Source organism: Salvelinus fontinalis, chromosome 20 (assembly GCF_029448725.1).
Source record: "Salvelinus fontinalis isolate EN_2023a chromosome 20, ASM2944872v1, whole genome shotgun sequence".
Lineage (NCBI taxonomy): Eukaryota > Metazoa > Chordata > Actinopteri > Salmoniformes > Salmonidae > Salvelinus > Salvelinus fontinalis.
Window position 1 is genome coordinate 11,360,904 of NC_074684.1, and position 11,080 is coordinate 11,371,983.

Here is an 11,080-nt window from a genome sequence, read left to right on the forward strand (position 1 = left end):
CCCTGGGCCACAGCTGTGAGAAAGGCAACCTGTTCACCTCTGGCTGAGTCTAGAGTCCTGTGTTACTAGCGGGGAGATGGATGTAAGAACTCAGACACACACCCAGAGGACTGAGGAGGAAAGCTTGAGTAACACCGGCCAGGGACTGAGGTGGTGACTTAAGATTTGTATCTAGTGGAAAGTTCAGGGGAAAGTTGGGTTGGTAGACTAGAAACTGATTTTAATCCCCAGTGCTACACCTTCAGTGCTTTCCTGCCCTCTAGTGTTGAACTGTGTTACTGACACGAACAAGGATGCACTGGGGTCAAATAGGGCACATGTATTATTCCTTGTGAGATATGGTATGGATTAGATATTTTATTCCATTTTAGATTTCAGGAAAATATTTCCTACAGAGTGCAATGCACTATTGCCTTTCGCCCTTTCCTTCCAAATCCCACACATAGGGCTGGTTCCTTTGTCTTGGATTACTTTGTGATAACGCTAACATCTAGTGGCCGAATGGCAGTTCTGCAATATATTAGGCAGTCAGAAGTGGTATTAAGGGACTAATGATGTGAAGGGGGAGGGGGGGATTACTTTTTAAAAGGATAATTATAATGCAAAATTAAGGTAAATAAAATTACGCTGATATCTAAAATATAACAACCCCCTCCAGAAATGAGCCCAATAACATATTGGCCCATATAATCAGTCAGGTGTGCTACGTAGCAATAATCATTATCACCTGATGTAGCCCATCGGATGCAGCATAGTGTCTATAAATGAATAAATAGGCTGAGGGTTTCCAATCTGCATTTACCCCATCGGTCTAATCATTAGCTAGATCACAAAATCCAAACATTAGTCTCTCTTGTTGCTAGTTAGCAGCATATTGATGACTTGAATGTCCCCCCCCCCTCCCCAAAAAACATTCCACTGGCACTCATCCAAGGATCAGGTACTGTGAATATAATGTTGGTCTACCTGTTACACCTGACCCTTGTTACATTTAGCACTGGTCTTCCCTATGCATTCAACCCAATGGCCAATGCTAACGCGAGTAAACCATGCCGCTGCTAAAAAACCCTGGTTCTAAAATGGTGCATTTTAGCCTTCTCATTTCTTAGACTTGAGATGTGTAGCTTAGTAACACTTCAGAAATCGGTGATTCTCCTCTTTTAATAGTGGCCATCAAAACTGCTTTCAAAGTTGTTGTTTTTCACCGCGACTGCATTGAGAATGTTGTACAATGACTGGGCATGCATATTTCTTCCCCTGTGCGGCACTCACAATTTGAATGTGCATCGAGATTAATATTACTTTCTCGCATAGAATGCGACAGGCTGAACAATTGAATAAGTAAACTATTCTACTATGGGGTTGTCTAATTTTGGTGTTACTTACTCGTGTTTTTGGCTGTGGAAAATGAAATGTGGAGAACAACTACAATCACCAAAGCAGGTACCAAGTCTCAGCTCCGCCTGGCTCTCATTTGGATCATAGGTGCCGTGTCTCAGATCCGGCCCAATTTAATCCCTGCACACACACTCACAGGGATGTGAAAGGCCTGAGCCAGGTATTTGAGGGTGGCAGCCTCCTGGCCCAGCAGGTTGCTGCGGTGAGTGAGGTTCCCAGGCAGTCTTGTGTCATACTCCTTCCTCACCACTGAGGCCACCGAGTCAAGAATCACCAACCCAGCCTTGGAGGAGATGATGTCCTCCTCCAGCCTCTCCAGTCTGGAAGGAACCAAAACAAAACTTTATCAATACCAATATCAGTATTAGAAATAGTCCCTTTCACACAGTTCGCCATCACCCAAAATGCTTCATGGGTCCAGAACATACTTGAGGTAAGTGAGAGGAGACGATTGAATGACACATTTCAGACAGACTGAAAGCAACATGGCGGCCTGTACCTGTCCAGGACATCCTGACACGTGAGCTCCCGAAAAAGGTGGACACGTCCAGCCATCTCCAACACACGCTCCTTCTCACAGAAGTAGTCTGGAAACCTGCTCTGAGCAATCTCCACTAACCTGGAAGTGCCAAGAACAAAACATTTTAGGCCACACAATGCATTTATAAGACACGGAAGATAAGATTATAGAAGACATTACATCATAGAAGATTATAAAAGATATGACAAGATAATAAATATGCAGGAGGGGAGAAGAGAAAAGGAGGGTGATGAAAGTAAGTCCCAATCACCTCTCTGCTGAGAAAGCAGACTCCGTATCTATGTAGATGACTCCGCTGTCGAGGCCACCCATGTACTTTGGCAGAGTGGCCAGCACACTGAGCATCATACACACCTGGCTCTTCCCACAACCTGAGGGGCCAGTCACCTGAAAGAAGGAAAGGAAGTTTGATACATTTTCTCTCTCTCCATCTCCTTCACCATTATAAACCTCATAACCATCTCTATACTCAGTAAGGAAGGTGTACAACCTCTGTGAGTGTCCCCCGTGGTAGCCCTCCCTGAAGCAGTCTGTCCAGGGCAGGTAGGGATGTGGAGAAAAACAGGTCAGCCCTCTGCTTCCACACCTCCAATGCCTGAAGAACAATAACAATTTCATTAGACAGAACAGTGAAGTATGACAGTGACAATGGTGATGTTGTTGACTTACGGTGGTCATTGAGGGAGCACAGGCCTGGCTGACTGATTGCAGCAGCATCAACACCTGCTGGTAACTCTGCCCCGCGAGGCGCATCACCTCTAGAGGTGTGAGGGACAGCAGGTCCTGGTGACAAGGAGCATAGTAGTCACAGTTGCGAAAGGCATCTCGTTTCTACTCCATCTATTCTTTGATGTGAGAATATTAGATAATGGTAACATTTCACATGATATAAACTTGTAATCCACAGCGCTAACAACAACACCGAATGTAAAAATAAAAATAAAAACTCCAGAAATGAGCCTGAGCCCAACCGTTTACCTGGCAAGTTTCAATTTGGTGGCGCTTGAGTCGTTCGCATACTTCGAGTGACACACCTGTTCTTCTGAGCTTTTTACTTGCCATAGTTAACTAGTTAATACGTAAAACGTATATTATTTTTACAAAATGAGAAACTCAAAGATACTGGTTTTCCCTTTTGTCTGTGACACTTGTTATGTTAGCTAGTTAGCTAACTTCAGCAACAACGAAAGTTCGCTCCGCAAGTGGCAAACGCTAGAAGCTATTTGCTCTAGCAAGCAAATTATGGCTAAAATATAAGAAATTCCACGTTTTGCAACATAATTAAATTTATTTCACTGCCCTGCTAGCTAGCTACATGAGTTCTGTTACCTTGACAGCAGTGTGGCATAAAAAATACCCCCATTTCTGCTTCTTCTTCTTCAGTGGAGTTTAAAGAGGGTTAGCGTCCAATATGTTGCATTACCGCCCCCAACTGAACTATTGTACATCCATTACACTTGGTGATCAGTGGTGGAAACAGTACCCAATTGTCATACTTGAGTAAAAGTAAAGATACCTTAATAGAAAATGACTCAAGTGAAAGTAACCCAGTAAAATACTACTTGAGTAAAAGTCTAAAAGTATTTGGTTTTTAATATACTTAGGTATCAAAAGTAAATGTAATTGCTAAAATATTTTATCAAAGTAAATCAAAGTAAAATAACAATTATAAATCATTTCAAATTCCTTATATTAAGCAAAGCAAACGGCCACATTTTCTAGTTTTTTATTTATTTACAGATAAACAATTTTCCTGCCCTGCTAAGCGTTCAAAATGTAACGAGTACTTTTGGGTGTCAGGGAAAATGTATGGAGTAAAAAGTACATAACTTTCTTTAGGAATGTAGTGAAGTAAATGTAAAAGTAGTCAGAAATATAAATAGTAAAGTAAAGTACAGATACCCGGGGGGAAAACGACTTGTTGTACTTTAAAGTACTTTACACCACTGTTTGTGATACAAAATGGGAAAGGGGAACTTTCCCACTACTTTAACCCTATCTGATCCTACCCTAGGGCAACAACCTTAGAGGACAGGACACTACCACTCAACACACCCTGTGAAAACGTCTGATGTCGATGCAGCTGCCACCACAACTAGTGATGCCAATTTAGCAATTTTGTTGCTAGATTTAGCAACTTTTCAGACTACCCTGGCAACTTTTTTTTCAAACAGCACCTAGCAACAAATGTAGCTACTTTTCAAAATGTATTTTGAACTTTTAGCAACTTTTGAAAAGTGACTCAAACGCTAAAATACACGCATTTTCCCTCTAAATGACACACAAAAGATTTTCTCTGTCACACACTCAGTCACAACACACGTGCCTGGCTGCAAAAGTGCATTGTGAGTGACGTCAGCAGCAGGCCAGCAGCAATTTCAGCAAATTGCAAATCATTGTTGGCTGACTGCAGCAACAGTAGTACGTGTTCGACGAGCCAAACCCAATGAATATAGTTGGTCAAGAATGTTTGATCTTGAACAGAACTTACAACATCAATCAACATGTCTCAATCAAAATTATACAGCCATAAGTACAGAAAGGAGTGGGAGTCTGTCTGTACCTGAACAAATGTCAAATCATATTTTTTGCCGAGATGGCCAGTCAATTTGAGTAACGTTATTGTGTATTCTAGTAATGACGCAGTTTTACGTTATCACGCAATGACATCACAATGTCATTTAGCAACTTTTAGCAACAAATCAACCTGCCTCTAGCAACTTACCCTGAAAATGAGTTGGCAACACTGACCACAACATCTATTTTCTGTGACTTATGTTCCATATCTGCAGTACAGTTGATAACCATTGCTATGAACACTAAGAAACCCACCTTACTGAAACATATATAACTCATTGGCCTATCCCTCTGTTCTGGCACAGATCTACTATTGACAGGGACCCTCTCAGAATCCCTCACCCTTAATCCACCCTCTACTTTCTTCACTGCCTCAGCATACGACTTCTTCTTCACTACTCTGACCCTGGCCACCTTAACCTGCCTCTCTCGCACCGGACACCTCCGATCCCCAGCAACATGGGCACCCCTACAGTTGACACACACAACTTTTCCCACCAAAACTACACATTCCTCTGTCCCATGTCCTCCTGCACACTTTCTACATCTTGGAATATCCCTCCTACACACTGCTGCGACACACCCGTAAACGTAACACCTATAACACCGCAGTATATTGGGCACAAAAGCTCTAACAGAATAACTCATATATCGTGACATTACTTTGTCAGGTAAAGACTCTGAATCAAAGCTCAAAAGAACAGACTGTTTCCACCTCTGTTTCACCGCGCTCCCCACCGGATCTGCGTCGCACCAGATGGCGGACGTCACAAACACCACGAATCTTCATCTTAAATTGCTTCACCTCCACACTTAACGCTACCCCAGAAATCCCTCCCGTTAATGGTGCCTTGTACCTAAACACAGAGCAAGATACAGATCTTTCCCCAAGTTGCGTTGCACAGAGCGCCTGCTCCCTCTGATCACAAACAAACATCACAAGTCCGATTTGGGTTGCCTTCACCGACTCAACAGCACCCACCATCTTTTCCACCCAACCTGAAACCACCCATGCATCAGCCAAAAGTCCTGCTTCCACCCTCTTCAAAAATATCACTTGCACTGGACCTAACTTATCTTTATCATAACCATGTCCATCAATGCAAGGCTCAGGTGCCAAGCTCCTCACAACACCTTCTACCCTTTCCATTTCACCTCCAGAACTTAAACTGTCATCCAGCTCACTCTGTTTAAACTTGACACCAATCTTCCTCGTTGTTATTACTGGCTTCAACAGATTCACACCCATCGTCTGCTTCCCTCAGTCTTTTCAACCTCCTCTCACTTTCCCTCCAATCCTCCTCCCTTAACCAATTACCCGACTCCTTCTGAAAATATTAAACTTTTCCAAGCCTTAATCTCTTTTTAGCCTCCTCGAGAGACATGTTAAGCCCTGTACTCCGTCCACTTCAAACTTGTCTGACCCATACCGCCACTTCGCTTTGCATTTTGGTAAATATAGTCATATGGGACTATTAAAACCACTGCACTGGGTCCCGATGCAGTCTTTTTAGGCCTGGGTCAGCTTGATGCATTTCTCATGAAGAATTAATAGAAAACAAAACACATTCTTTCAAATAAAATATATTGAACATTTTGTGCTATTGTGATGTGGTGAGACTGTAAAATAGACAGCAGTAGCAACCATCACGACGTGAAGCAGTCTCACAGGGCGGTGTGATGAAATTACAATCTCAAATAAATTATATCTTGCTTATCGTCTCTCTTTCTCACTCTCCCTTTCTCCCTCTGTCTAGACCCCATCACTCCATCTCCCCCAGCCTGTGTCTGTATCAGTCCGTCTATTGTTTGGAGTGTGACTAGTGCAGGATGGAGGCCCATGTAAGGCCATAATGGCAGGGTTCTCCCTTATCACCAGAGAGATAAGAACCGCTTCTGCACCCAGAGGTTGGGAGCCGTGTCCCTGTCTCTGAAGTGGCCAGTTAAAATAGAGGATGACTAAAGAGTACTGATAAGAATACCGGTAGTTTGCTCTGCCAAGTTATCCCTAATGGGAAAGGGGCAACACAACAGACTATTGGGACAGTTTTTGTAACACGTGTAAAACAACATAAGGACACTGGGACTTAGGTAGGGTTCAATATAGAGTGTGTGGCAGAGGATAGGTAGAGACAGATGGAGGACCATGGGAGAGATCAGTCTGGAGACTGGGGAACGGAGCTTGGGTGAGGTCTGATCGTCTGCTATCGAGACAAAAATGTCCCTAACACCAGTTCCATCCATTCTTGGTCACTGAGCCAAAAAATGAGGTCCTGGACAGACCATTCTGAAGGGGTTTATTTTATGATTAGTGCATTCCCAGGCTCCAGAGGGAAAGCAACAAAGCTGTTTCCATCTACATTTATTCTCTTCATGTGTGTTTATCTTATTATAAAAATACAATATGCATTAGTTGGATTTTAATGGAATGGTATTTTTCTTGGAATCAAATCAAGATTTCATGTAAATTATTGTGAAAAATGAGGTGGACTATCTGTCAGAGTCTTCTATAAGGCTTCTTGGTCATGCCTCGTTGCCTTAGCTTAACTTCTGAACCCCCAAAAAATTCGGAATCTTTCTCTCAACTCTTTTGAACAAATATCCATTATTATATTAATATGGCATCATTTAGAAAACAATCAATTTAAATCCCTTCTCTTCTGAACAAATTCTAAAGCATGACTGTAACAATGATGGGCGGATTGGCCGTCTGGCAATTCTGGCAAATGACAGCCTGGCCAGACCATCTTTTATTAAGGTGGGCTGGTCGAAATAGACAGGCCCATTAGCCTTCTCTGTTGTCATAATCTTCTATATTAAGCATTTGTCTGAACAGTGGGCAACGGCCGGCCCCACTGCCAAGATGGCTGAGCTGTTGATTGGCTGAGCTGAGGTGATGCAGATTCACATCCAAAGTCAAACGCGCATCATCAAAGAGAGTGAGACCCATTCTGACTCTGTCAGTCACTCAGTCAAAACAGAAAAACGGAACGGTGGTGCCGAAAAAGTTAGAGACCAAAAAGGCTGATGCTGCTAAATGTGTGAAATTAACCAGTCGAGATAGGAAGAAAACAGAGAAAGACACACTCACAACACTGATATAGAACTGACAGTTAGGCCTAATATTTTGCCTGTATATTGTATTAAATATGTTTCATACCTACTATAGGCCTGGTAGACTAATTAGGGAAGGGGTATTCGGGGAACATTTAGACTCTAGGCTACTTGCAATATAGCCTAACAAGTCAATATTGGCTGTTATAACACTTAGGTAAGGCAATAGCCATCTGCTAAACATTTATTTATACAGTGCTTTTTGCTAGTCATCATGTATTCAATAAAGGTCAAATCAGGGAGTGTATGTGTATTTGAATTGTTTTATCAATGTATATTCGCTTAAGAATCTCAGTCTCTTCAGCCAGGTGAGTTAGTCTATGAGCTGTAGTAACAAGTGACTCTGGTGTCGGATTACATTACATGGCCACTGCAGTGAGTGCTGGAAAGTCCTGCCTATCTCCCACTTATTTCATTCGATGAAAGGCCTTTCACTTTTGGGTAGAAAGATACTTAATGTGTGCAGCACAGTCAAACAAAGCACAACGCTGGAAATCTATTCGCATCCATATAAACTAGTCCGGCATCGTTATTTGACAAACAGATTGTTTTATTTTGAATTCAATAGAAGAAAAGGGAGAGAGGTACAGAGAGAAACTGGCAGCTCCTTACTGTAGCCATTGGCTACAGCCAAAACATTAAGGAACAGGTTGTCTGTCTCCTCTGTCTCTCTCTCTCTCTGTTTTCTTCTATTGAATTATATGTATTCTAATACTTAAACACTTATCTAAAGTGGGCAGGGGGAACACTTGAAATGCACTATTTTAAATATGTAGTTAGGCTGTTATAAGCAAGTGGCTATCTATAAGGCATTTATTCAGTGATTTTCTTCTTTGTCTAATTTATGTGTTTATTCATTCACGACTAGGATGGGTGGCACTTTATTTTAAGAGTCCATAATAAGTAATTTATAAAGTGTGTGTTCACCATTTATTAATCATCACACCCACATTCATAAACCATTTACTAATCATTAGTAAAGTATTTTTGCATTCCCTAATCTAAAGTGAGTGCTATTTTACTCAAAGACCAGTGTAATATCTCACAAAATTGGGATGCCATTGGTAGACAATCCTGCTGTACCTGGTAAAAGAACAAGCACACAGCATAGGAGGCTTAAGTAAATATATGTACATGTGTGAATAACTTGCTTACTAACATTTACAAATGTGGGAGTAATGAGTAATAAATGTTGAACAAACGGTTTGTAAATGCCTTATAAATGGTTTACTCTGGACCCTTCAAATAGTGTTAACCTGCCAGTTTATTCATAATTTGGCTATATATTATATATGTAATAGAAATGAACCCTTAGTATGGGACATTTTTATTCCTTCACAATTAGCATGCTGCTGGGCCTAGCACAGGCTAGGAACATACAGATCACATACACTCACTGGACAGTTTTTTAGGTACACCCATCTAGCATCGGGTCAGACCCCCCTTTGCCTCCAGAGCAGCCTGAATTCTTTGGGGCATGGATTCTATAAGTCGGAAACGTTCCACAGGGATGTTGGTTCATGCTGGCGCGATCGTATCACACAGTTGCTGTAGACGGGATGATGGTACACCACCGCACCAGCCTGTACCGTTGACACCAGACAGGATGGGTCCATGGACTCATGCTGCTTACGCCAAATCCTGACTCTGCCATCAGCATGACGCAACAGGAACCGGGATTCCTAGGACCAGGGGATGTTTTTCCATTCCTCAATTGTCCAGTGTTGGTGATCGCGTGTCCACTGGAGCTGCTTCTTCTTGTTTTTTTACTGATAGGAGCTTAGCAGTGTGTGGGTAAAATCACTGGGGAAGCAAGTGTCATACAGAACACCAGGGTTCCCACAACTGGCGCCAGGTTTTATTTGGCCTCCCAAGTTTTCTGTAGAATTTTCATTGTTTCATTGGACATAATATATGGTAAAAACACCAGGAAATCAGCTCCAATAGATTTACATTTGGGAAACCACTGGGCCAGTAACTGAAAGGTTGCTGGTTCAAATCCCCAAGCCGACGAGGTGACAAATCTGTCTGTGCCCTTGAGCAAGGCACTTAACCCTAATTGCTCCTGTAAGTCGCTCTGGATAAGAGAGTCTGCTGAATGACTAAAATGTATTTTCATGGATAGTAGAGAGACACGTGATCATATACAAATATAAGCAAGGTTTGAAATTATTATGTTTTAGTAAAATATTACATCTGTTTGGGCTTCTTGCGGTGAATTTGCAGTCTACGAATTATTTGGAATTATGCCCCCCCCCCCCCCCCCCCCCCCGCCACCATCTGAAGAAATCAACCCGTGGCTGAATCTAGTTGATGATCCCTGCAGTACACGCTTTTATTTTTTGTTGTCCTCGGCTACCTGAATAAAATGCTTGCTCGCTAGCCTAACTTCCAGCGTTAGCTAGTTAACATTAGCCTTCTACATCTAGCTACATATTGACCTTCCATACTCTCAGGCCAGGGGCACAACAATGTATGAATTAATAGTTGGATGAGAATCGCCGTTATAATCATTGGCCAGTATGGAGAATTAAGTAAAACCCCAAGTCCAAATCCCTGTCTCCATCCATGGCTAATTTAGGAAATAGACATTTTTAGCAAGCTGGCTAGGTGGCCACTGGAGGACAACAAAACAACGAGATGCAACAAGTAAATTTTTTCTGTTAATGATGTAAACTCTCAATGGGATTTGATAGGAGTGACGCCACATCCAAGCTGGCTTCCCTTGACACTTTTTTTGGTTCACCAGGACCATTCACAGTTGAGCACGCTCAGTTTAGCTCAACGCTGATAGGCTAATTTTTTATACTTTTTTGTCAAGGGAGGCCAGATGCTAGCTGACTTCCCTTGCCTTCAATGCTACAGGCGGCAACAATGTCGTACTCTTTATGACCAGACAGCATCAGATTGATGGCCTACACATAGAGAGAGGGGCGCTGTTTCACTCGCTCGGACGCTTTCTCCTGTGAGATACATTCAGCCTATTGTGAATTGAAGGGAAATTATGAAACACAGAGAGATGAAAGAGAAATTATTTTTTTATTTTTTATTTTAATTAATTGGTCAATTTTTGGGGGAAGCCTGGCATCCATTGGCATCCATGAATAGACAGCTCAGAGGTGAGTGCAGTGGAGGTAGGCAGAAAACAGAGAGATACAGATGTATTGCCAGTTCCTTAATATGTTGGCTCTATATGTAACAATGAACACATACAGATGGACAGACAGAGACAGATTGTCTGCAGAGAAGATGTAGAGACAGACTACCCAACAGGGGGGCAACAGAGGCACATCTATAGCAGTGAGGTGTATCACCATGAGCTGGTTAAAAAGAGCTGATTCAAAAAGGCAAAAGACTATGTTTTTTCACCGGTCAATGGAACAGGAAAAGTTGAGTAATGCTGTACTATAAATGCCTATGTTATGTGTCAGTAGCATTACCGACTGTGTG

At 42.2% G+C, this 11,080-nt stretch overlaps 1 protein-coding gene across 3 annotated transcripts in view; it reads right to left on the minus strand.

The window, feature by feature from the left end:
• rad51b (RAD51 paralog B) overlaps positions 1-3,314 on the minus strand; it is a 79,715-nt gene extending 76,401 nt beyond the window's left edge. For 2 of the 3 annotated variants that reach the window (XM_055872389.1, XM_055872388.1), the window contains exons 1-6: positions 2,918-3,314; positions 2,609-2,722; positions 2,430-2,534; positions 2,190-2,326; positions 1,898-2,017; positions 1,535-1,718 (exon numbers count right to left, since the gene is read on the minus strand). In XM_055872389.1, the coding sequence (XP_055728364.1) occupies positions 1,535-1,718; positions 1,898-2,017; positions 2,190-2,326; positions 2,430-2,534; positions 2,609-2,722; positions 2,918-3,001 (744 nt within the window). In that variant the 5' untranslated portion in view covers positions 3,002-3,314. The remainder of the gene's footprint in view (positions 1-1,534; positions 1,719-1,897; positions 2,018-2,189; positions 2,327-2,429; positions 2,535-2,608; positions 2,723-2,917) is intronic. The other variant, XM_055872390.1, reaches the window with a different exon arrangement.
• Positions 3,315-11,080: the final 7,766 nt, after the last annotated feature.